A 27,705-nucleotide genomic window follows, 5' to 3' on the forward strand; every position below is an offset into this window, starting at 1 on the left:
TAGGAGTTTGCTAAAGAAAAATCAATGTTGACAATCATTTCCATTTCACCTACTTTTATGGGTGTGCAAATACTCAGAAGTGGAGATCAGTATCCTTCCAGCGCAGTGCTGTCTCGGGGGATCATGGGAAATATTTCTACCAGCCATATGTGAATGTCAGGCAGCTCTGTTAAGACAGCGTTCACATTTGTCCATGTGAATTCCCCATGTCATTATTCAGTTTTTCCGCTCCTCCGATCCTGCATTTTGCATTTTATTTTTTATTTTTATAATTTGTGTGTGTGTGTGGGGGGGGGCTAATTTAAAGTGCACCTGAGACAAAAGTCTTCTCAAGTGTTATACTCACCTGGGGCCTCCTTCAGCCCCCTTGAAGCCACTCAGTCCCTCGCCATCTCTCCGGGCCGCTCCTCTCCCCCGCTGGATGACCCGGTCTTCTGTCCGATTCTCACTTTGTCGTAACTACTGCAGAACACTCCCAGTCGCGGGAGCACAGTGAAGGTGAGCATGCAGCTTGGCAGCGCATGTGCGATGAAGCACGACTCGGACAAAAGAACGTGCCATCTAACAAGGGACAGGAGTGGCCTGGGGAGACGGCGAGGGACCGAGCGGCCTCAAGGGGACTGGAGGAAGCCCCAGGTGAGTATAACATCTGAGACGACTTTTTTCCTTTGTGATTTAGCATTGTTGCGCATGTTTTTCATGCGATTTTTAAATTACACTTTTTCCGTGCATATTGAGAATGTATTTAATTAAAGGGAGATGAAACTCTATATTAATTAAACAAAAAATCCAAGAAAAAATATTACTTTTTTAGCTTACCTATACTTTTGTTTTTAGTGTTCACTGTCATAGTTTTCTTCATATCACATTTCTTCTAAATCTATTTCTGCTGGTCTCCATCTTTACTGTCAAAAGTGACATCACTTCTGCCTTTTTTTCATTTTTTTTCATTAAAGCGGATCCGAGATGAAAAACTAACTATAACAAGTAACTTGTCTATATATCTTATCTAAAGTTTAGATAATTTACACAGCAAATCTAGCTGCAAATGGCTTCAATAGAATATGATTATTTCTTCCTGTGATACGACAGCAGCCATGTTGTTTGTAAACATTACACAGAGGCAGGCTTATCTGCATCTTCTTTGAAAAAAAAATGAATCCCCCCTCCTCCTCCCTCCTCCCCTCTGCCTCTGAAATATCTGGCTAGTAATACCTTCCCCTCCTCCTGCTCAGACTGAGCTCCCATGAGCCCTTGCTACTTCCAAGGCTCTCTGAAAAACTGTGGGCGAGGCTTGTTTAGTTTATAGGGAATTAGAGTATTAAAACAAAAACAAGAAAGTATTTGGCTTGAGGAATGCCCTATAAACAATAGGAAAGGAACACAATTATGCAATGAGTAAAAGTTCATCTTGGATCCACTTTAACCCAGCACTGGCCCCTTCCAGGAGAAGTTGAAGGTGGCAAATTCACTGCCTGTCAGCTGTTCCTCCCCACCTACCAGGCACTTGCTAGCGGTCGGCATGGGTGGTGAACAGGCGGCCCCCGTGGAGTTCTATCTGAGCATGGCAGTTGCTTTGCTCAGACGCTACATGAGACATTTTTTGGCCCCCAGGTAATGCTGCCGCATGTCAAACATAACATGCCAGGTGTTACTGAACACTGTCATACGGCGAGTATTCTCGTCCAGATAGGCGCCACTCAAGGCTAACTGGACGAGTTTCCTCGTCCAGCATTTAAGCCGCGGGCACGTGACCATTGCTACGAGCGGCAGTATTTCCATGTCGGGGGTTGGGGAAGAGAAGCAAGGCTTTCCCGAACCAATCGCAGTGCCTGTAATGAATGGACCTGATCCCGATCAGGGGCCATCGTCCATTCATAAGAAAGAGCGTGAATGAACGTAAAAAAAAAAAAAACTAGGGAGTGTTTCTAGCACCTTCTAGTGGCGAAAAGTTAAATAACACACACCACACAAGCGAATAAATGGGAAAAAAAAATAACTTAAAATTAAATGAATCCATAAATAGTTGCCTTAGGGAAGTGTTTCTCAAACCTGTCCTCGTGGATTTTCACTTGTAGTGCAGCTCTAGAAATTCATGCTAAATTGCCACTATTACCTAGGATTTAAGAAGGTTCTTATTATCATGCAGAACTGTTCTCCCTGCTGGTTAGACCTGATTAAGAAGGAAAAACTGTCTGTAATGCATTGATAAATCTCCCCCTGAGACACTAATTACCCCACCTGTGCATAGGGGAGGTTGCCTGCAAAAACATGCACCGTTTGCCACGAGGACAGGTTTGAGAAACACTGCCTTAGGGACCTTTTTTTAATATGTATGTCATGACAGTATATTACTGTTATTTTAGTACATAAGGGCTTACAATTGATGGGACACAAAAAATCCCACCAAAACAGAAAAAAATACATCTTTACTTCCAAATAATATATTGCCGCCATACATTGTACTAGGTACATCATTTAAATGTTGTGATAGCCGGGATTAATGGGCAAATAAAATGGGTGGGTTTTATTTACAGTAGCATTGCTTATTTTAAAACTATAGGGGATGGAATTGGAGAAATAGTATATTTTTTCTTTTCTTTTTTGTATGTGCCTAGGAAATGCATAGAAAATAATCACTGGAAACGAGTTTGTGGCGAAAAAAACAAAGATATAGATCATTTATGTGTGATTAGTAGTGATAAAGTTATTGGCGGATGAATTCGCTATGCTGACGGGGAAAATTGCTTCCATCCTGAGGGTGAAAACACCTGCGGGCTGAAGTGGTTAAAAGCAAAGCAAGTAAACTAAAATAGACTGTTTGCCTGTTTGCTATTATTCCTGCAATGCATAGAGCTAAACTTTTTTTACTCCACTAAGAAAAGTGAATCTCACTTTAGAGCTCTTTGCAGCCCTAATTTCTAAGATTAAATTCTGAACCAGTTAAACCCCACACCGCAAAGTTAACCACATAAGTATACTTAGCAACCGTTCACTGAGAGCCAGAAAAGAACTTGAAATACTTTAGTAAGGTAGACAATAATTGACAGGGAGATTTAACAGGTGTTGTCATGCCAACCCTAGTGCGCTATTTAATTATCCAGCTACTTCACAATTTAGACCATGTCAACATTGGCTTTCTCCTGGCCTGACCCTAGAACTGGTCGCCACGGCAACAAATGCAATCTAACATTTTTCTTATTCTGCATATTGTACTTTGTACCAGAAGAACTCCGCCCACGGCACTTGTTTGATTGCTGTCTCAGTACAGGTAATACCCCCTTTCTATAAAACTATTGTTTGTTCAACCTGACTTAAATACCATAGTCCATGAATACCAGTGACTTCACTTTTACGTAAGAAAAAAAATATAGTGTGGTAGAAAGAAGTAGCATTCCTGGCACTGTCGCTTGCTAGGAACATGTTTATTCATCCATGCTGGCATTCAGCTTACAGTAAAAACAAATGGCAGAATCACATCCCAACCAAGTTGCCATTGACTAAGTACAGTGGGCACCGGGCAAAAAAAGCCTGACGACTGGTTCGCGCCAACCGTCTTCCGAGGCTGGTGTTTTTTATATTAATATATTTTAATATATTAACCACTTCATCCCAAGGGTTTTTGACCTTAACGGACAAAAGCAATATTCACCTTCCTTTCATTCGCCAATACCTGTATCACTACTTGTCACAACAAAACGATCTATACCTTGTTTTTTTTCGCCACTAATTAGGCTTTCTTTGGGTGGTTAAAATGCATTTAGAATAAAATAATTCTTAGCATAATTTAAGGACCACTATCGCGAAAAAAAAGTAGGGAGTTAAAATATGACAGAATAGTCAGGTTTTGGGCCAGTCCATCTCCTCATGGGGGATTCTCAGGGTTTCCTTTGTTTTCAACAGCATTTCCTGAACAGCAGTTTAACTGCCAAAATGGTAAGATACCAGCCAGCCTCACTGCTCATTTGCTTGCTATTTTGTCAGTTAGACTTTGCAACTGCTGTTCAGGAAATGCTGTTGAAAACAAAGAAAACCCTGAGAATCCCCCATGAGGAGATGGACCAGTCCAAAACCTGTCGGTTCTTTCAGATTTTGACTGCCTACTTTTTTCACAATAGTGGTCCTTTAACAGGAATAATAAGGCAAAAAAAAAATGAAAAAAATTCATTATTTCTAAGTTTTCGGCTATTATAGTTTAAAATAAAACGTGCTACTGTGAATAAAACCCACATATTTGCCCATTTGTCCCGGTTATTACAATGTTTAAATTGTGTCCCTAGTACAATGTATGTCAAGAATATTTTGTTTGGACATAAAGGTGAATTTTTCAGTTTTGCATCGTGGCTAATTACAGCCCCATATATGCAAATACAATAGTAATATACCCTCTCATGTCATACATAGTAGAAAAGCGGAGTCCTTAATGCAACAATTTTTTTAAAATGCTGTCATTTTTTTTAAAAAGTGTTTTTATTTTAGTAGCTGGGGGGGGGGGGGGGGGTATTCATTTATTTTTATTTAATTTAATAAATGTAAAATGTAATGTGAAATGTGTTTATTTATTTTTATATATTTTTTTTTTTTACCTCTAGATGTCCTCACACTCTTTGTCTCTGTGAGACTGAGAGGGTGTTGTAAGGGCAAAGCTCACTGGCTTCTCGTTGAAGCCATGATCTTTGGTTACGGGCACTCTAATTGGTTCAAGGAATGCTCCTTCCCTTTCCCCAATCACTGCCCTGCGGGTCCCGGTAAGCAGGGCAAGGGGGGGGGGGGGCGTGATCGCAAATGGCAGTAGCAGCGAGGGGGGACATTTTAAAACGTCTGTTGGTCCGTTAACAGGGACCAACAGGATGTTTTAAAACAGCGGGTGGGCGGGTAGTGGTTAATAATATTTTTATATTGCAGTTGTTATTTTGTATTCTAGATAGATAGATAGATAGATAGATAGATAGATAGATAATCTTTGGGTGTACCCAGCAATAAAGATTATACAGTATACAGTAGTATACAAATATGATAAAATAACAAATATGAAAAAATTAAAAAAGAAATAACAGCAGGAGAAAATAACAAATAGGAATAAAGTAAAAGCAAAAGAAGATCATTAAAAATAGAAATAAAGTAAAGGTAAGAGTGGGATAAAATTCTAGACAGAAATAAGTAAAAAAAAAAATTAAAGCAATAAAAGCAATTTAAAACAACAGTGAAAAAAATAAGTAGGAATGAAAATAAGAAAACATGACAAATAGATGTAAAATGAAATAAGAAAAGATAGCAAATAGATGTAAAATAAAATAAGAAAAGATGACAAATAGATGTAAAATAAAGTAAAGCGTGAGGTCACAGTATGGATTACACAATAGTACTGCGTGTGAACTCACTGCCCACACAATCACACAGGCTAATAAAACAATAAACTGAAGCAAAGGAGAAATGGAAGCAAACAATATTACGCTACGTATAAACAAAACAGTGTATATCAAGCGCTCACGCACATAAGTCAACTTTTCCTCAAGTAATATACTCCATATAGTCCAGACTACATCCACCAAATCCAATCAATTGGTCTATTTGTGGATGGAGCACTTCCCAGATGATTGTGCAAATCAAGAGTTAATATAAAAACTTTGGCCTCGATTCATAGCGCATAGTGCGGTAAATGTGAAGTGTTTTCGGTAAATCACCGCATTCGGTATTTTAGGCTGGGAACACACTAGGCAGTGTGCGGGAAATGCAGCGTTTTGCTGCATAAGCGTTTGTACGTTTTCTGTGCGTTTGCAATTTTCATTTTTTTTCCCGCATGTGTGTTTTTCTTGCAATTTGCGTGCGTTTTAATGCGTTTTCGGTTCGCATAAATAAATAGCATATGCGTTTTGTATGCTTTATTTTTTATGTGTTTTAAAGGGACTCCGAGCAGTGCAGAAACTAGGGAAAGATGCATATCATTTTGAAGGTCTCTTTCTCCTCTTTCCAACGATATATAAACCGCCGCCCTACGCCTTTTAGTTTTCGCTATTTTCGCTATCAAAACCGCGGCCGCCGCGATTTCGATCACGAAAATATCGAAAACTAAAAGGCGTAGAGCGGCGGTTTATGTGTCGTTGGGAAGAGGAGGAAGAGAGCTTCAACATGGTTTGCATCTTTCCATAGTTTCTGCATGATTCCCCCCTCCCTGCGGCCTCCCTCCCTACCCTTCGATCGCCGCCGTGGCATTAGTCCGTCCGAAAATCCCGTTCTGAATGGGATTTCCTTTAGGGCTTCCCCCATCGCCATGGCGACGATCGTGATGACGTCATCGACGCCATGACGTCATCCGGAGTCCCGATCCACCCCGCAGCGCTGCCTGGCACTGATTGGCCAGGCTGCGCACGGGGTATGCGGAGGGGGGGCTCCTTTCACGTTGGGTAGCGGCGGATCGGCGGCGAGTGGCGGCGATCGAATCCCCCACGCAGCTAGCAAAGTGCTAGCTGCGTGATTTTAAAAAAAAAATTGCAACATCGGCCCAGCGGGGCCTGAGCGGCGCCCTCCGGCGGTAATGGACGAGCTGAGCTCGTCCATACCGCTAAGGAGGTTAAGCCAGGTACACACACACTAACACTGACTGATTTTACCAGCACCATGTAGTATGTAGGTCAATAGATAACGAATACTATGGCCTCAATTCACTAAACTTATCTCCTGTCTTTAATAACTCTTCTAGAGTTGTTACCATGGTGATAAGGCATGTCGTATTCAGGAAACATTTTACCTCAGGCAAACCTAAAGTTAACTCTTCTGTCTTTAAATTAACTCTCCAATCCTTAAAATAACTCCAGAGTTAAAGACAAGCTGCATGTGAAAATAACTACAGAGGAGGTAAATTAACTACAGGAGAGGTAACTTAAGGAATGAAGATGTAAGATAACTCTCTCACGTGTTGAGGTACGTTTTCTCTTGCCTTATTATCTCTAGCATGATCTTAGTGAATTGAGGCCTATGAGTGTTAGCAAGAAAAAAGAGCGCCAGCTAAGGGTGGACGAAAAGGGTACCACCATAGACTTTAATGCAATTATCGTTAATGCGGTGAAAAAAGCAGAAAAAAGGGTGCAGCGATAAATATCGTTAACAACATTAGAACATTAGAGTTTTTTAAGTATGTTATCGTTTTAGAAGCTTACAACGTTATAGGTTTTGTCATATTAATTCATTTGTATGTACAGATTCTACATTATTAAAGATATTATCGTTTTTATGTGTAACAGGGTGTTTCTGCAGAGGGAGTGGTTAGGGTTAGGCACCACCAGGGGGAGTGGTTAGGTTTAGGCAACACCAGGGGGGGGGGGGGGTTAGGGTTAGCCACTACCAGGGGGTGGCTAGGGTTAGGCACCACCGGGGGGTTGGTTAGAGATAGGCACCACCGGGGGGTGGCTAGGGTTAGACAACCCCAGGGGGGGGGATGTTAGACACCACCGGGGGGTGGTTAGGGTTAGGCACCACAGGTGGGTTAGTTAGGCACCACCGGGGGTGGGGGGGGGGGGCGGTTAGGGTTAGGCACCACCTACAGGTGGCTAGGGTTAGGCAACACCGGGGGGTTGGTTAGAGATAGGCACCACCGGCAGGTGGTTAGGGTTAGACAACCCCAGGGGGGGGATGTTAGACACCACCGGGGGTGGTTAGGCACCACGGGTGGGTTAGTTAGGCACCACCGGGGGGTGGTTAGGTTTAGGCACCACCTACAGGTGGTTAGGGTTAGGCACCACCGTGGGAGTTATGCACAATTGGGGGGGGGGGGGGGGTTAATGTTAGGCGCCACCAGGGGAGTGGTTAGTATTAGGCTCTACCAGCGGAGGGTTCTGTGAGAGAGTAGGGTTGGGTTAAGCTGTATTGTTGAATTACATAACAATTCTTAATGTTAATATATTTTCGTTATTATTTCCCATCTGTTTTTACGACGGTATTTATCATTAACCAAGTTTGACAACGATGTTCTTTTTTTATGCACGCCTATGAGCAGATTGTGTCGGTAATCTCACATACTACAGGACATGGAGGTTGTGAAATTGGTCAGCGATTGGCCGTTTATATATGAAAGTGTGTACCAGGCTTGAAGATGCATACACACGTCCAATTTTTATTGGCTGATTTTACTAATTCCATGTAGTATGAAAGCTAAAATTGACCAATTAACCACTTTACCCCCGCCCGTACGGATTTCTCCGTCCCTTTTTCCATCCTTTAACCCCCAGGGACGGAGAAATCCGTACTTTGCGCACTCCCGCCGCTGCCCGCGCTCCCGCTCGTAAACACGCCGCCCGCCGCTAGTAAACACGCCGCCGCCCGCTCGCCCAGAGAGCAACGAACGGGAAAATCCATTCCCGTTCGTTGATCTAAGCCCCACAATGATCTGCTGCCGCTCGGCTGAGCAGCGCGATCATTGTGAGCAATAACAAAGTTCCAGCCTCTTTCTACTTCCTGCAAGCGTCCTTCCGGACGCTTGCAGGTCGCATGAAACAAAAAGTTACTGTTGCCATCTTGTGGCCAAATAGTAAAACTACACCCTAACCATTTTTTTACACACAAATAAACTAGTTTTACACAAAAAAATTAACTCCTTACCTCCCACACTCCCCAATTTTTTTTTTTTTGTAATTAAAAAAAAATAAAAAATGTACAATTTAAAAAAAATACATAAATAGTTACCTTAGGGACTGAACTTTTTAAATATTTATGTCAAGAGGGTATAACACTGTTACTTTATAAACTATGGGCTTGTAATTAGGGATGGACGCAAAACTGAAAAAAATGCACCTTTATTTCCAATTAAAATATTGGCGGCAAACATTGTGATAGGGACATAATTTAAACGGTTTTATAACCAGGATAAATAGGCATATACATTTAATGGGTTTTAATTACAGTAGCATGCATTATTTAAAAACTATAAAGGCCGAAAACTGAAAAATAATAATTTTTTCCCACATTTTTTCCTATTTTCCCATTAAAACACATTTAGAATAAAATTATTCTTGGCATAATGTCCCACCTAAAGAAAGCCTAATTGGTGGCGAAAAAAACAAGATATAGTTCATTTCATTGTGATAAGTAATAATAAATTTATAGACGAATGAATGGAAGGAGCACTGAAAGGTGAAAATTGCTCTGGTGGTCAGGGGGTAAAACCCCTCAGTTGGGAAGTGGTTAAAATTGTATGTGCGTACCTCGCTCAACTAAGCCGCTTCCATTGAATAAAACCACTGTGGAACTGAGCCTGCAGAAGGGTTGCGATGGACGTGTCTCTTTCCCCACCGCATGTAAATATGATGGGCATTGAGTAATAGTGTGAGGAATGTAACTCTGATTCATTGTCACATTTTAGATGCTGCTGTCGCACCGCAACCTGCTCAGCAGAGCAATTTCATGTATCCACAGCAAGAACTGCTGGAGCTGAGGGAAGCTGTGAATAATCCGTGAGTGACAATTTATGTACAACAACACCCCCACCTACTGGCCACCCTGATTTATGCCGCTTGTCAACTTGTCTTGTAGCATCGCTCAGCCTGTCTGTGGTTAAAGGAAACACGAGGTGACAATAACCTGATGAGATAAACAATTGTATCTATCCTTAGCCTCCAAAAAAATGACTTTTTATTTTTAGATATTCCACAGTTTTATTTTTAAATCCACTTTTTAAGTTTTTACTGTTTCATTGTTTCTGCTCGATGACACATTCATTGAAGTACGCCAGAGCTAAAAATTGATGAACTATTGACCCTTTTTACCACTTCTCTGCTCTCCAAAGTCATTTTGTGCCAGGAAAGTGTTTTATGGATGCAATTCCTTATCAGTGAGGGTTAAGCTATAGTCTGACCCGGGCAGAAATGGTCACTTGCATACCTGATTTTTAACTCTTTCAGACAGAGAAAGAAAAAAAATAAACACCTCATGATTACCTGTATGCTTGGCACTGTACATACTCACATCTATCTCATCATGTCACATGTCACCTCGCGTATCCTTGAAGTGATGTAGCTGTCAGAGCGCTGCAGTGCAGATTACTGCCGATTACACCTAAACTGAGAAGGCTATGGAGGCTGCCATCTTTATTTATCTTTTAAATAACACCTGTTACCTGGCAGCCCTGCTGATCTCTTTGGCTGCAGTAGTGTCAGGCAGAGGATCAGCAGGACAGCCGGGCAATGTGCATTGTCTAAGAGGAAATAAATATGGCAGCCTCCATGTCCCTCTAATTTCAGGAGTCCTTTAAAGGAAACTTGTAGTGAGAGTGATAAGGAGGCTGTCATCTTTATTACCTTTTTAAAGCGAACCTTAAGTCAGAAAAAAAAAATGACTTTTACTCACATGGGGCTTCCAATAGCCCCCTGCAGCTGTCCGGTGCCCTCGCCATGTCCCTCCGATCCTCCTGGCCCCGCCGGCAGCCACTTCACGTTCCCAGCCACAATATCGCCACCTATGCTGCTATAGCATATAGCACATAGCATGTAGCAGCATAGGTGGCGATATTGTGGCTGGGAACGCGAATAATCACTCACGTTCCCAGCCTGTCGGCTCCTGACGGCGAAACCGGAAGTGGCTGCCGGCGGGGCCAGGAGGATCGGAGGGACACGGCGAGGGCACTGGACAGCTGCAGGGGAGTATTGGAAGCCCCAGGTGAGTAAAACTCATTTTTTTTCCTGACTTAAGGATCACTTTAAAAATGCTACTTGCCTGGTTGTTCTGATAATCCTCTGCCTCTAAAGCCCTGTACACGCGTTTGAAGTCGGCCGAGGCAGCTAATAACAACCACCTCAGCCGATAATCAGGTGTATGTACAGAGGCTTGCGACCCCCTGACCTGCAAGCAATCCGGCCAGCAGATCAACTCGTCCCCAGCGACAGCAACGGCCAACTTCGTAGTGCACCGCCCACCGCGTGATGTCATATATGCTGCTCTGTTGCTGATTTAGCACCCTTCCTCAAAGGCATCGCAGCATATCCGCTCCCTGGAAAATACGCTGGATTGCATTGTATCTTGCTTTGCTAGTCTCTCCGGGCCCCTAGGTCATATCAAGAAAGTATAGTATAGTATAGTAGTCAGATGTGGCCCTAACGCCCCCCACCCCTGCAGAGTTACAGAGGCAGTTGTGACTGGGAGACATTTACCTCCTCTGAGTTCCAGGCGCAGGAAGTCCCATCTGTCTTCTCTGTAGTGTTGTTGCTCTGCACTTCCTGCTCCTCACAACAGGAATTTTACTGCTGGCAGGTGCATCATTGTGGAATGTTTGGTTACTAAGAGTTCTGAAGCCAGTACAAAATATACCTGATCTCCCAGAATGTCTGGGGAGGAGGGGGAATTACATACCAATATATAGCAACATTTAGACATAGGAAGTGTTTCAGTGGTGAAACCTGGAAAATTACTGCAAAAGTTGGCATAGTGATGATGCTTTACTGCATTCTACTATATGTCACTACAGGGCCTCTTTAAAATGAGATGACATTAAAACATTTTAATCAATGTCTGTTTCTTTTACAGGCTTCCATTTGCGATACAAAGTCAACTGCCGCCCCTTCCTCCCAGATATGTGTATGACAATGTAAGTTTGTCTCTTCCAACTTCAGTGATTGTATCAACCAAAAATGATGGCAGCAGGCCCCCTGGTTGTCAATCAAGCTTTAAAAGACAACTGAACAGAGAAATATATGGATGCTGCCATATTTATTTCCTTTTAAACAATACCAGTGGCCTGGCAGTCCTGCCGATCCTCTGCCTCTAATACTTTAAGCCATACCCCCCGAACAAGCATGCAGCAGTTCAGGTTTTTCTGACATCATTGTCAGATCTGGCAAGATTAGCTGCATGCTTGTTTCTGGTGTGATTTACACCCAACTACAGCCAAAGAGATCAGCAGGGCTGCCAGGCAACTGGTATTGTTTAAAAGGAAATAAATATGGCAGCTTCCATATCCCTCTCACTTCAGTTGTCCTTTAAAGAGACACTGAAGCGAAAGAAAATTATGATATTATGATTTGTATGTGTAGCACAGCTAAGAAATAAAACATTAAGATCAGATACATCAGTGTAATTGTTTCCAGTACAGGAAGAGTTAAGAAACTACAGTTGGTATCTCTATGCAAAAAAGCTATTAATCTCTACGACTTTCAAAGTCCTGGAGAGGGCAGTCTTCTGACTTTTATTATCTCAACTATAAGTGAACAGTTTTCTTTTTATCTGCCAGAGGAGAGGTCATTACTTCATAGACTGCTCTGAAAGAATCATTTTGAATGCTGAGTGGTGTGTAATCTGCACATATTAGAGAATGATGCAATGTTAGAAAAAACACTATATACCTGAAAATAAAAGTATGAGAATATTTTCTTTGCTGCTAATCTTCTAGTAATTATTCATAGTACACAACCAATTCACTATATCATATTTTTTTTTTCGCTTCAGTGTCTCTTTAAGTGTACCTGATCTCTGCATATCATTTCATTTTTTAATACAAGCTAATTGTGTGTTTTTTTCTGAATCATGGCTAGCTGCATGCTTTTATTTGCTCTCTGTGAAGCCCCATTCTCAGATATTTCCACTCCTTGCATAGGGACTTCCTACAAGACTACAGGCAGGATGAGAACATACAGTACGTGAAAAAAAAATGGATCCAGTGTCATAACTACAAATAATGAGGCCCTCCAGCAGAACTTTTAATGGGACCCTCTTACCCTGTATGTGGCCCTCACAGCCGTGGGACACATCTGGCAGTAGTCGTAAAACATGTGTGGCCACGTTTTCCTCCCTTAAAGGGACTCGAGCACCCGTTCATGAAAAACATAAAGTGAACATCCCCATAAGGGGGGAGGGGGGCTGGGGTTTATTACTTACCTACGGGAGGCTGCTCCTCTAGTCTCCAGTCCGTATGGGGTTCACCATCTATGGTCCATCTTCCCCGGGGGCTGACCACAGCTTTAAACTTCCAGCAGTGTTGTACGCTCCCGGACGCCTCACATCGACCAACTACATCTCTCGGCCTACATTACGGCGGTCAGATGCATGTGACACCATCACTGGGGCTTCAAACTGTGGTCACTTCTTGGGGAAGATGGCGAATTCCATACAGACAGGGGCTAGAGGAGAAGGCCCCCATAGGTAAGTAATGATGCTCACCCCAACCCTGCCTGTCTCCACTAGGATAGCCACATAATGCCCCCTAACCCCAGGTAGAGAAGCAGGTGCCATTATGGCTGTCTGTCTTACTGTGCTGTGCAGTCTTTCTCCCTATTGCCCCTGCTTCCCTGCATCACTCTGCAAGACCGTGATTGGAGGATACAGGGAGAGATCCGGAGGGGGGAATAGAGTATGAAGGAGAGGCCCTCCCCAGTCTGGGCCTCTGTACGGCTGCACTTGCCATGGTGCCAACCCCCATTAAGAGTGTACATTTAGTGGCGTAGCTAAGGACCTATGCCCCCCCCCCCCCACACACACACACACAAGCACTCTGCACATAACAATTGATACGGCGCACTAAAACCTGCCAAGGACAACAGCAGTGTCACAGGTACAACAAGGAGGAGCTAATACTGCAGCCCAAGGGCCCTGATGCGGTCGCAACCTCTGCATCCCCTTTTGCTACGCCACTGTGTACAATAAATATAATATGTGCTTGATAAAGCAGTCTGTTGAAAAGGTGCAGAAAACAGCTGGTAGTAGAATATCCGTAAATGTACCAATATTCTACTACCTCATTCATATAGTAGATTATCTGTAATATTTACTGATATTTTACTATGACTAGTGGGCAACTAACCTTAACCATCCGCAGTGGACACCAAACTGTACCCCCAACACTGTAACACCCCCCCCCCCCCCCCCTCCTTTCACTACTGCTCTGCACTAGTTATGCCTCTGCATGGGACTTCACAGACACAAAGTAAAGGTACACAGCTGGACATACAGTGAAAAATTCCTTTTATTTAAACAAACATCCAGATTTTAGGCACACTTGGCTGCTTCAATAACCTGTCCTCTACAGCCCACGTTCCCAACACCAAGTTTCTGCACCCCAAGGGGGACTTATATAGGGCTCAACTTGTTGCAGTCATTTGGAGAATAGAGATTAAAAACTGACTATTTATAAACAATTCTGAATAAGCAGTCTCAGTACAGTAAAAGCAAAAGAGAAAATCTGAAAAAGCATTCATGTATAATTCTAGAGTACTTCTAGCAGGGGTGAGCCTGGGGTACCTGGCACCTGGGTGCAAGATTTTCTCTGACACCTATGGGAGTGGTTAAATTAACCGCACCCAACCACATAACCACACCCATGTCCTGCCTAATCACACCCACACCTTCCACCTCTTTACGCATGCATGTGATTCCTACCCCTCTTCCATGGGCTTACTCCTGGCTGGCTTTGGCTGCCTGCCAATCTGCTAGTCTCTGGACTGACTCAGGCTGAGAGGCTCTGCGAGTGCGACGCAGTCACACACTGCGTATTTATGGCTGCCTGCGGCCACCCTACTCTCGCTCGCTGTCGTCGGCTCCTCCCCCCGCCAAGCCCAAGCGTGAGGTGGGCTGCCTGTATCTTTCCCGTTGCGCTGCGCAGCCTGCCAGGGTTGCCAACCTTTCACGTTATTTTTTACTGACAAATACTTAAAAATATACTGACAAAAGATTATTTTTACAAACAAAATTTCCCCACTAAATGCACATAAGAGACAGCATTTCACCAGTAAATGCACGTAATGACAGACAGCCTTTCATCAGTAAATGCACATAATGAGAGACAGCTTTTCCCCAGTAAATGCACATAAGAGACCGCTTTTCACCAGTAAATGCACATAAGAGACCGCTTTTCACCAGTAAATGCACATAATAAGAGACCGCTTTTCACCAGTAAATGCACATAATAAGAGACCGCTTTTCACCAGTAAATGCACATAATAAGAGACCGCTTTTCACCAGTAAATGCACATAATAAGAGACCGCTTTTCACCAGTAAATGCACATAATAAGAAACCGCTTTTCACCAGTAAATGCATATAATAAGAGACAGCTTTTCACCAGCAAATGCACATAAGAGACAGTTTTTCACCAGTAAATGCACATAATGCCAATCAGCCAGTGTCCCCAGTATATGTAGCCAGCCTCAACCCCCTTTAGGTAGTGAGTGACAGGGACCCCTTTAGGCAGTGAGTGACAGGGACCCCCGTTTTGGCAGTGAGTGACAGGGACCCCCGTTTTGGCAGTGAGTGACAGGGACCCCCGTTTAGACAGTGAGTGACAGGGACCCCTTTAGGCAGTGAGTGACAGGGACCCCTTTAGGCAGTGAGTGACAGGGAGCCCTTTAGGTAGTGAGTGACAGGGACCCCTTTAGGCAGTGAGTGACAGAGACCCCCGTTTAGGCAGTGAGTGACAGGGACCCCGTTTAGGTAGTGAGTGACAGGGACCCCTTTAGGCAGTGAGTGACAGGGAGCCCTTTAGGTAGTGAGTGACAGGGACCCCTTTAGGCAGTGAGTGACAGGGAGCCCTTTAGGCAGTGAGTGACAGGGAGCCCTTTAGGCAGTGAGTGACAGGGAGCCCTTTAGGCAGTGAGTGACAGGGACACCTGTTTAGGCAGTGAGTGACAGGGACCCCCGTTTAGGCAGTGAGTGACAGGGACCCTTGTTTAGGCAGTGAGTGACAGGGACCCCCATGTAGCAGTGAGTGACAGGGACCCCTTTAGGCAGTGAGTGACAGGGACCCCTTTAGGCAGTGAGTGACAGGGACCCCTTTAGGCAGTGAGTGACAGGGACCCCCATTTAGGCAGTGAGTGACAGGGACCCCCGTTTAAGCAGTGAGTGACAGGGAACCCTTTAGGCAGTGAGTGACAGGGAGCCCTTTAGGCAGTGAGTGACAGGGAGCCCTTTAGACAGTGAGTGACAGGGAGCCCTTTAGGTAGTGAGTGACAGGGAGCCCTTTAGGCAGTGAGTGACAGGAAACCCTTTAGGCAGTGAGTGACAGGGACCCCCGTGTAGCAGTGAGTGACAGGGAGCCCTTTAGGCAGTGAGTGACAGGGACCCCCCTCTAGCCGCCGCTCCCCCCTCACCTTGCAGTGTCAGTGTCAGACCTCAGGATCAGCGGGCGACCCGACCAGTAAGAGCAGGCGCCGGACGCACCCGCTCTATATGCGGAAGTGATGTCACTTCCGCATATCAGTGCGGTGTGCTAGGTCCTAGCACCCACACTATTGGTCGCCGCCTGATCGAGGTCTGACGTGCTAGAGGGGGGGAGGGGAGCGGCGGCTAGAGGGGGGGAGCGGCGGCTAGAGGGGGGGAGCGGCGGCCAGAGGGGGTGAGCGTGAGCAGCGGCAGGGCGGCGCCTGTCAGAGACAGGCGCCTGGGTGCACATGCACATAATGAGAGACAGCTTTTCCCCAGTAAATGCACATAAGAGACCGCTTTTCACCAGTAAATGCACATAAGAGACCGCTTTTCACCAGTAAATGCACATAATAAGAGACCGCTTTTCACCAGTAAATGCACATAATAAGAGACCGCTTTTCACCAGTAAATGCACATAATAAGAGACCGCTTTTCACCAGTAAATGCACATAATAAGAGACCGCTTTTCACCAGTAAATGCACATAATAAGAAACCGCTTTTCACCAGTAAATGCATATAATAAGAGACAGCTTTTCACCAGCAAATGCACATAAGAGACAGTTTTTCACCAGTAAATGCACATAATGCCAATCAGCCAGTGTCCCCAGTATATGTAGCCAGCCTCAACCCCCTTTAGGTAGTGAGTGACAGGGACCCCTTTAGGCAGTGAGTGACAGGGACCCCCGTTTTGGCAGTGAGTGACAGGGACCCCCGTTTTGGCAGTGAGTGACAGGGACCCCCGTTTAGACAGTGAGTGACAGGGACCCCTTTAGGCAGTGAGTGACAGGGACCCCTTTAGGCAGTGAGTGACAGGGAGCCCTTTAGGTAGTGAGTGACAGGGACCCCTTTAGGCAGTGAGTGACAGAGACCCCCGTTTAGGCAGTGAGTGACAGGGACCCCCGTTTAGGTAGTGAGTGACAGGGACCCCTTTAGGCAGTGAGTGACAGGGAGCCCTTTAGGTAGTGAGTGACAGGGACCCCTTTAGGCAGTGAGTGACAGGGAGCCCTTTAGGCAGTGAGTGACAGGGAGCCCTTTAGGCAGTGAGTGACAGGGAGCCCTTTAGGCAGTGAGTGACAGGGACACCTGTTTAGGCAGTGAGTGACAGGGACCCCCGTTTAGGCAGTGAGTGACAGGGACCCTTGTTTAGGCAGTGAGTGACAGGGACCCCCATGTAGCAGTGAGTGACAGGGACCCCTTTAGGCAGTGAGTGACAGGGACCCCTTTAGGCAGTGAGTGACAGGGACCCCCATTTAGGCAGTGAGTGACAGGGACCCCCGTTTAAGCAGTGAGTGACAGGGATCCCTTTAGGCAGTGAGTGACAGGGAGCCCTTTAGGCAGTGAGTGACAGGGAGCCCTTTAGACAGTGAGTGACAGGGAGCCCTTTAGGTAGTGAGTGACAGGGAGCCCTTTAGGCAGTGAGTGACAGGAAACCCTTTAGGCAGTGAGTGACAGGGACCCCCGTGTAGCAGTGAGTGACAGGGAGCCCTTTAGGCAGTGAGTGACAGGGACCCCCCTCTAGCCGCCGCTCCCCCCTCACCTTGCAGTGTCAGTGTCAGACCTCAGGATCAGCGGGCGACCCGACCAGTAAGAGCAGGCGCCGGACGCACCCGCTCTATATGCGGAAGTGATGTCACTTCCGCATATCAGTGCGGTGTGCTAGGTCCTAGCACCCACACTATTGGTCGCCGCCTGATCGAGGTCTGACGTGCTAGAGGGGGGGAGGGGAGCGGCGGCTAGAGGGGGGGAGCGGCGGCTAGAGGGGGGGGAGCGGCGGCCAGAGGGGGTGAGCGTGAGCAGCGGCAGGGCGGCGCCTGTCAGAGACAGGCGCCTGGGTGCACATGCACCCGCCCAGGCGGGGCCCTGACTTCTAGCGAATATATGCGTGTCAGGGGGTACTTGAGATGATGCTGCCTATGATGAGGGTACTTAGCGAAAGCAGTCTTTCATAAATGGTACATGCTGGTCTAATGCTGAGAAAGACTGCTCTGCTGCAAGAGGCAATGAAATTTTACAGTGGACCTATAATGAAACAAGTGTACCTGAAATGATCAAAAGTTGTTAATATATACTGTACTTACCCAGAGGCTTAGCTAGGGTTTTCAGCGCCAGGGGACAAAGACTGGTTTAGCGCCCCCTTCCCCATGGTTAGGCCTGTGGTGCTTGTAATTCCCTCCTCTGTGCCCTCCAGACTGTCTAGTCAAGACATTTGACCTAACGAATGGCTGCCGCATGCCCAGTAGCTTTCCTTTATTTGGGTAGACAGCGCTGTCCCTCCCAGCGGCTCTCACTGCCAGCCACACATTCTCCTCAGCTTTGGTTCTCCAGTGGGGGCGAGCATCTTTCAGGCAGGGAGGGGGTTCCTCCCAGTCCCAGCAAGGCACGCTCTCCTCTACTGCTGTATCTAGTTTCTCTGGTGGGGTGGAGTGGAAGAGGCTGCAGGATAATTGTTCATTCTGTGCATCATGGTAGATAAAAAACAAAGGGAAGGGAGCACCGACCAGCAAAAGTGAATAAGCAGCGTGCCAAAGTACCAGCCCAGTGCCTTCTGGGGTGTACAATCCACTAGCACACAAAAGGACTGGCACCGCTTAATGTATTCAAAGCTCTTTATTCCATGTCAATGGCAGCAGTGACAGACCGCTGTTTCGGGTGAGACACCCTTTATCAAACTGCAAGAAGCCCAAGAAGGGTGTCTCACCCGAAACAGTGGTCTGTCACTGCTGCTATTCACATGGAATAAAGAGCTTTGAATACATTAAGCGGTGCCAATCCTTTTGCCTGCTAGTGCATCATGGTAGATATGCTGCCAGCGGCGGCCACTAAGCGCACCTAAATCACTGCGCCGGGGACATATGTTCCCTCTTGCCCACCCTTAGCTACGCCTCTGTACTTACCTCTATGTTCTTCAGAGCCCTAGTCGTGACTGGGTCCAGTTGCAGCCCGGTGCATATGCTGCGCACTCCATGTGTCTTCGTGGATTGAGCTCCAGCATGGCAGCAGCCATGGCCGGGAGTGTCATGGACATGCGCAATTGGGAAAGAATAGGAACTGTGCATGCCCAGGCCATTTATGGCAATGGCTGCCAGGAGTTGTATCATTAGGCCAAAAAGTTCAGAGCTAGCGCCCCCAACCTCTGCCACTGCGCCCGATTATCTGGCTCCTCCTTCATATTGTCAGGCAGACCTCAGAGACAGACAGCGAGTAACAGTGCGCAGCTTGCCGGGAGGTGGACATATCTGATCCACGGTCCCACCCCACTGTAATAGTACTGGGCTTTCATCTTCACCATTCCCCATGGTGTGTGGTGCCCATACTTAGGGCCGGCACTTCAACAGAGGCAAAAAGGGGGGGGGGGGGGGGTAACATCACCTTAGGGGCCCTGGAGGTGATGTGGTTAGAAGGGGGGTGTCAAGGCCCCTTTTACTTTTGCCCCAGGGCACCATTGTAGCTAGATCTGGCCCTGCTCGTATTGGTAGCTATTGGTAGCTAGTCCCGATTTGATGATCAGAATATCCATACACGGCCCCCTCATCAGGTCGGGACAAGCCTCTAGTACTGGGATCGCTCACCATGCGGGGAGGGAAGAAAACAGAAGCTTTGCATTCGTACAGCCGGGCAGAATGTGAGTGACTGAGGATCAGGGATGTCCACCTCCTGGCCAGCTGCAAACTGTCGCTCCCTGTTTGTCTCTGAGGTCTGCTTGTGCTCTGAAATGTGGGCTTGCTGCCTGATGGGGGGTGCCCCAGATTCTCTCAGATCCTAGCGATGCCCCTGGCTGCTACACACAGCAACGTAGGAACGAGTATAGAGAGGCGGGTGTATGGACAGAGCATGGGTTTTCAAGATCTAAAGATCCAACCAGAGTTCCAAACAGGGCATACAGTAGCAAGACGGTGGGATGGCCGGATGAAATAGGGAGCCTGGAGGGGTAAACAGCCTATAGATCAGTGAGGTAAGTATATATTAACTATTTTTTCACCTTAACTTTCCTTTAAGGTGTACCTGAACTGACCTGTTACATGATGAGATAAACGTGTATATATAGGACTAGTCCTACTAAGACTTTGTCTGTGGTCTCTTTCTACTTTTTTTGTGCATTCCGATAGTTAAAAAAGTGTGCTTTTATGTATGTATTGTATTTATGTATGTATGTATTTATACTTTTATGTATTTATGAGGCAGTTGCATGCAGCTGCAGCTCTTCTGGAAAGTAAACAGAAGCCCAAACACTTCTATTTGGCTGAGGAAACACTGCTGATAACAGGATGGGCTGTAAAGATCAAACAGCAGAATTAAACAGATTTTACAGTATGTCATACTGACATGGCTTCTGTTTAGAATTCATATTCAGAAAAAGGTGGTCCGCATCCAAAGTTCTCCACAAACAGTAATGTCTTTATTTGGGACTTATTAGAATTCAGTATTAGAAATTTAGCAGCAATTGATAGTTGTCCAGTCATAGCAAGATGTGGGATGATCATGTATTTCTCTTTTCTTAATACTTTAGGTTCAGCATCCTGCTGGTCTCTTCCCGCCCCTTCAAAACCCAGCCCTGCTCATGCCTCCTTTCCAAACTCCTCCCCTTTTCATGCCAACACCTCAGCTTTCTGCACCTTTCCTGCCAGCAGCTCGCCAACCCACGCCGTTCCTACAGGCAGAGCCAACACTTCTTCCTGCCATCCCGACTCTGAGCCCTACTGCCGCCCCGCTAACGAAAGACACCACAAAGAAGCCAGGTAAGAAATGACATCAACCCAGAAATGTGTAAACCTAATGGATTATTCCACTTAAGTGCAAAGATCAGTAATGTGTCATCTTGATATAGTACACAAATGAGAACCCGCCACTCATCTACTATAAACATACGAAACTTTATTACTTCAAACTTGCAGTGGATATAAACTAGTTCTCCACACCCCTCCCAAACCCATTAAAATCCCCCAGACACACTGGTTTCCATAAGGAACGCTCCTATGAACATGCACACTAGCTTCCACACCACACATAGTCCTTTTTAAATTTTGTGTGAACCAAGCTGGGCCATACAAGTCCACCGGGCGTACAGTATCAATTGGGCCTTCTTATAAGAGCACCTAAAGTCCTGTGTGATAGAGCACCCTCACTCAGATGCAATTCCACGTGCTCACCAACTCCCATCTTGATATAGGTCATTTTGTAACACGCTGTTGACTTTGCGGTGGGTCGGCATCTGATCGGGAGCTTCCAGCGCAATCGCATAGCGCCCAACTGTCCCTCTTTTGGAGGGACAGTCCCTCTTTGGGAGCCCTGTCCCTCTTTCTTCCTCATTTGTCCTTCTTTCAGGACTTTGTCCCTCTTTCTATGTAAATATATATATTTCTCTACTACAAAATGTGTTTGATTGACTCTAAACTTTATTCCCATCCTTTCAATTGATATATTACTAGTTTTAAAATGTTACTATGAAGGAAAATGAAGCAGAATAGAAAGGACCAGTATGGTTTGAATTATAAAACAACATATTTTTCTAATGAAATCTTTATGGTATGCGTGTCTAGATTAGTAGGGCAGCCAGGCAATTACCGGTAGCAGTGTTTAAGGGGAAAAAAATGTAGCCTTCATATCCCTTTACTTCGGGTCCTTTAAGCTTGATGACCCACCTCTTCTCCCTGTGCCCCTCCTTTGAGTTTGTGTGATACCATTGCGCATTGGCATGATACAGTGCAACCTGGCTGAAGGCCACAAATGGGAGGGCTGGGATCAGCATCAGGTAGACAGGCATGGTGTACAGTGATGTGGGGTGAGGGGGAGGAGTCATTGTGGGATAGGGTACCAAGGGGAGGATCCATGAAGGAAAATAGCTTTTATTAGGCAAATAGGAGTATTTTTCGCTCTAGGTTTATGGCAATTTACATGTAAAGATCCTGCTTCCTTGCCAACAAAGAGTCCTGTGACCTCACAGTAACTCAGCCTCCACTTGAAGGAGAACCAAACAGATAGAAATTCACCTTTAATGGTGAAAGAAAAAAAAAAAAAAACTTGCTTCTTTGCAGCCTTGTCATGTGGTAGTATAAAATCACAATTTGGCTGAATTTGTTATCAGTATGTGTATAAGAAATTGGTCGGTGCGTTGGTCAGGGTCCGTTTCCTGGAAAGGCCACCAAGGCCCGGGCCTTGAGCGGATGCAGCCCAAGGGCGCACCTGGACATGAAATAGGGGATGCTACATATGAAAGAAAAGGCTGCAAATGGAGGGCAACACATAAAAAGGGAAGCTGATGTCCAAGAGTGCTGTGCATGAAGAAGAGGTGCTACTGTACAGGAATGCTACACATGGAAGAGAGGGGCGGTATATGGAATGGGAGGGGCACTGGCACACTTGGAGGGGGGGGGGGGAATATACTTGGCCTAGGGGCGAAAAAAAGAAAAAAATCCAGCCTTGGTGTTGGTTTAATCAGTGTTGTGTTATGCAGTGTTTTATGTTACATAATATATATTGCTATATGATATATACTTCTATTACAGGCGATGCCAACAGTCCAGCACCAAATTACTACGAGCTCTTAGAATTCGATCCTCTTGCTGAAGGCACTGAGACAGAGTAAGTTGGAGACATCATTTAAATGGGTTTATATGTTTAGTTTTTTATACGATAATTATCATATTCAGAACTTAAAAAAAAAAAAGAATGTGGGAAAGCTGGGGCCTATTCAACGGAGCAGTTCAAAAGGGCGCATTACACATCCTACTGAAAAGGGCGCCTGCTATAATATTTATAGCCGCAGCTCACATAGCAGGCAGGCTCAGCACCTATTTTAGCAGGTGCCCTTTTCAACCGGGTGCTGGGGGTTGAAGTTAGGCACCCATTGGGTTAAGTTTAAGTGCCCATAGAGGGTTCAGATTAGGTGCCCGTGGGGTAAAGGTTAGGTGTCCACAGGGGGATTTAAGCCTAGGCACCCACCAGGGGGGTTAAAGTTAGGCTCCGACTAGGCACCCACCGGGGGGGGGGGGTTAAGGTTAGGCGACCACTGAGGGGGAGGGGATAAGCTTAGGCAGCCACCAGGGGGTTAAGGTTTGGTGCCCACCAGGCAGGGGGTAAGCACAGGTGCCCACCAGGGGGTTAAAGTTAGGCTCCCACATAGTCCAAACACTTTGATCACAAGAAGATGGCACTGCATCAGATTTTAATGGCAACAGCGCCATCAACTGGCAGCCAGTTATTCCTACGTCAGGCTATGTCTGACATTGATGCTATGGGAGATGCCGGACATAAGATTGGAAAGGGTTAATGTTACTGAGAAGGCCATTAGTGATGACCCCACATTTGATCTCGGATCCACTTTAATAGGAGAGCTCTGCTGAGTAATGACCGAGTTGTTTTGTATTGCAGAATAATATATGAGGAAATCGACACCACGTCATGGAAGCCTACGAAGGGTTCGAGCTGCTAGCGTTCTCCGCACGGTAATAATCAATACTTTGTCTCCATAATCTGACCCTCGTCTTCTCTTCTATCCTGGGTAACGTGACTGCAGCTGTGTTAGTACACTTGTAGCATAGAACAAAGCTTTGTAATGATGACAGTTGCACAGATGTCCATCAGTGTCAGCAGCCTTCCTTCAGTGACTCTCTATGTCAGATCGGGCGATTGCTTTTGAAGTTCTCACGGTTAGCTGCAGCGCGACATCTCCTGCTTACCTTCCCCCTGGCAGAGCGCCCAGCAGCTCATCTGTACTCTGATTGGGATAAACTGTCACCCTAGACTGGGCCACCTTCAAGGCATCACAGGGAGAACTACTGTATGGGGCCCAGCAAACAGTGCCACACAGGGGCCCCAGCTGCACTCTGTGTCTGTCCCTGTCTGCCCATTAATATGATGAGAGGTGCCAGGAAACCCATCCAGGAGTTACCTTAGTCAGTTAATGAATATCAGAGCAGTTCCTGGTCGGTGGAGTGAGTGTGGAGAACACGCAGCAGCTGCATTAAAGGCTTACTTTGACCTGAAGAAGTGCCTCTGGGCCACAAAACGCATTGTTCTTCCTTCTTACAATGAACTGTGAAAATTGTAATTAACTGTTATTGTTTCTAGAAAGTAAGCCAATACCGGTGTTCTTTTTTGGACAGTTTTTCATTATTTGATAGTTTTTGGGCCCTCCTGCTAGTGTAATCCTAATGGGTTTGTGGGTTGTTGGGACATGTTGGATCTTTAGGCAACATCATTAGGTGATTTTGACCTATGGGGGGACCTTCGGGTGCTGGAGGACCTTGGCCCAGCTCTGGATGTTACATGCTTTGATCTCTTTGAAAGAAAAATGTGACCGTTTCTCACCTTATGTTTTAATTGTAGACTCCATGGTACGTCGCTGCAATTAACCCCGGCAGGATGAATTCCCATTCTTCAGTACGGTCGGAGAAGATGAAGGCCCAACCCTCTGAAATGAAAAATGGTTCGGTGCTCGGGGGCCGAAGGAGGATAATGAACAGAAGCGCCTTTCAGACGTAGTTTTATTTTCAGATGCAATTAAAGAAAATGCGTGATAGATCTGGGGACAGACGAAAAGACTTAACCATTTACAGAAACCGCGCCAAAAAATGTGACACTGCATTACCACCGAGGTGATCCTTAGACTTTAGAGGGCAGCTGGATGTGCAGGCACAAGCCAACTGCCCTCAGGGTGAGAAGGGCCATATTTACCGCTGGGGCCTTAAAGAAAACCCATAGTGGGATGAGGGTAAAAGTTGGATACTTCAGTAGCTGGAAGACTCTGAATGGTCTACAGGGGTCCTGGATCCTCGTAGAGCCCAACGTTCCAGTGCAGTATCCCTCTTTATCTTCTGGCCACACTCTTGGCCATGGACAGTGCATACATAACGTCTGCACATGCCCAGTAGAACAAAGCCATTCGTGGATGCCTTTTTTCTTCTGTGCCCAAGCAGTTTGGTCTATTAAGAGTACCATAGCTCATGGGGACCAAGAACCACTAGGACTCTTTTAGCCCAATATATATTTACTTGTACTTTAGCCTGCTCAATAATGGGCACTAGAGAACAGTGGCGCTCACATGTGCAACCTGCACACCCGCCCCCGACATAGCGTGCCTGTGCACGGCTGCAACTCTGTGCGCACATGGCGGAGACCCTCAGCAGCAGACACAGCCGAAAGAGGACGCAGGCACCTGTGGCTTTATTAGATACGTTTTAGCAAGCACTTGCCATCCTCTGTGGCTTTTTTCCCCATTCCTATTGGACTGCTGGACAGTCTAATACACGCAGCTGCATATGCACAAGTTTGTGTGCTACGCATGCCCAGTACACGACAACAATACCATTTGCACTGGGAAGTGCCAAGGGTAGCTTCTAAAAAAATGTTTTTCCATTATTTTGAATGTTTCCTTCCTGCAGCCACCAGACATTTGTTCTTAAACGTACATGTTATTACAGAGATTATTGGAATATTTCATGTTATTGTCATCTGTTACTTTTGGGGAGATGGAGAATTTACAACTACTGATAATCAATGAGATCCAAATTCTTCAGATATTATCCAAATTTTTATGCAAATATATGCAGTTTGAAAATGGACCAATCAATTTAACCTCCCTAGTGTGCAGTTGTTGCGGCCGCGGGAGGGACATTTTTGTTTTAAATTGATTTTAAATAGTGTAGCTAGCACTAGGTTAGCTACACATGTGCCCCAAGTCCCCCGGGCACCGCTCTGGTTCCCCCCGATCGCTGCTGGCTATATTTACCTAGCCGTGATCCCGCAAGAACCGCAACTTCCCCGAACAGCTTCTGTCATCGCTATGGCGACGATCGGACATGACATCATGCGCAGGCCCGATCCTCCCCATAGCGACGCCTGGAGGCTATTGGAGAGGCTGCGCCATCGTGGCTTCCAGGGGAGGTATGTATCAGGGCAGCGATCGGGGGGATCAGAAGGTGCCGGTGGCGATCGGGAGACACATGTGGCTAGCCAAGTGCTAGCTACATGATATAATACAAATGTGTTTAAAAAAAAACAAACTCATTCATAGTCTATGATATCTGCAGATCATCATACACACCTTGTTTAACAGACATTCATCTGCAGATCAGATCCACCAGGATCTGCAGATGATTGTCTGATCTGCAGCTGAATGTCAGTTAAACAAGGTGTGTATGATGATCTGCAGATCTCATAGACTATGAATGCAATTTGCAGGAACGGATCTTTGGCAGGAACAGATCTTTTGCAGATATTGATCTTTTGTGTCTGTACAGCATCTGTGTGTGCAGCATCTTGCAAAGATTTCTGTCTGATGGGGAGTTCAGCTCCATAGAATAGACTGTGTAGAGTATGGCTCTCATACTACATGAAGGGTGGTAAGATTGGTCTGTGATCTTTCATTTTCCAAAGACTATAGTCTGATGTGTGTATGTGGCCTTACAATTGGGTGGGGGAGGTGTATCGACTGAAGGGCAGGACCATAGGGAAACCTAAACAGATATTTTGCATTACATTTCAGCATCAGATTGTCTTCTCCGATCTCATGTGGGATATTATACGTGATCTAGCAAGCCTAGAATTTTTCAAAACTGTCAGCTAATGAATGCTTACGAGTTTTCATTGTCACCTGGGTCCTATCAGAACATAGCAGTGGCTGCTCAGAGGTATGTTATTTAAAGCAAACCCGAAGCGAAAATGAAACTTATGATATAATGAATTGTATGTTTAGTACAGCTATAGAAATAGAACATTAGTAGCAAAGAAGAGTCTCATATTGTTTCCAGTAAGAGCCAGGTCGGCATGTTCTGCACTTGCGCAAGCGCACCGCTCAATGGTGCTCACGTGGCCTGGAGCGTACTGCACAGGTACAGTACTTCTGCACAGGAGGAGATCACGGGACCCCGAAGCAGCGCCGAGAGTCAGATAGGCTGCCAGGGGCTGGAGGAAGCCCTAGGTAAGTAGATCTGAAGGGAAAATAAAACTTACGATATAATGAATTGTATGTGTTGTACAGCTAAAGGTGGGTACACACTTGAGATAAAAGTCTTTGGAAAATGAAAGATCACAGACCAATTTTACCACCCTTCATGTAGTATGAGAGCCATACCTACACAGTCTATTCTATGGAGCTGAACTCCCCATCAGACAGAAATCTTTGCAAGATGCTGCACACAAAGATGCTGTACACATTCAAAAGATCAGCATCTGCAAAAGATCTGTTCCTGCAAAAGATCCGTTCCTGCAAAATGTATTCATAGTCTATGAGATCTGCAGATCCTCATACACACCTTGTTTAACAGACATTCATCTGCTAATCAGATCCACCAGGATGGATCTTCAGATGATTGTCAGATCTGCAGATGAATGTCTGTCAAACAAGGTGTGTATGAGGATCTGCAGATATAAATAGACTATGAATGCAATTTGCAGGAACGGATCTTTTGCTAATTCTGATCTGTTGCATGTCTACAGCATCTTTGTGTGCAGCATCTTGCAAAGATCTCTGTCTGATGAGGAGTTCAGCTCAATAGACTAGACTGTGTAGAGAGTGGCTCTCATACTACATGGAAGGGGGTAAAATTGGTCTGTGCTCTTTCATTTTCCAAAGACTTTTATCTGATGTGT

At 45.6% G+C, this 27,705-nt stretch overlaps 1 protein-coding gene across 3 annotated transcripts in view; it reads left to right on the forward strand.

Annotated features, from left to right (window-relative positions):
• TOM1L1 (target of myb1 like 1 membrane trafficking protein) overlaps window positions 1–27,116 on the forward strand; it is a 136,165-nt gene extending 109,049 nt beyond the window's left edge. For all 3 annotated transcript variants that reach the window (XM_068262551.1, XM_068262553.1, XM_068262552.1), the window contains 6 exons: window positions 9,356–9,446; window positions 11,512–11,572; window positions 20,624–20,852; window positions 22,620–22,695; window positions 23,485–23,558; window positions 24,442–27,116. In XM_068262551.1, coding sequence (XP_068118652.1) covers window positions 9,356–9,446; window positions 11,512–11,572; window positions 20,624–20,852; window positions 22,620–22,695; window positions 23,485–23,545 — 518 coding nt within the window. In that variant the 3' untranslated portion in view covers window positions 23,546–23,558; window positions 24,442–27,116. The remainder of the gene's footprint in view (window positions 1–9,355; window positions 9,447–11,511; window positions 11,573–20,623; window positions 20,853–22,619; window positions 22,696–23,484; window positions 23,559–24,441) is intronic.
• Window positions 27,117–27,705: the final 589 nt, after the last annotated feature.

This window comes from Hyperolius riggenbachi, chromosome 12, assembly GCF_040937935.1.
Source record: "Hyperolius riggenbachi isolate aHypRig1 chromosome 12, aHypRig1.pri, whole genome shotgun sequence".
NCBI lineage: Eukaryota > Metazoa > Chordata > Amphibia > Anura > Hyperoliidae > Hyperolius > Hyperolius riggenbachi.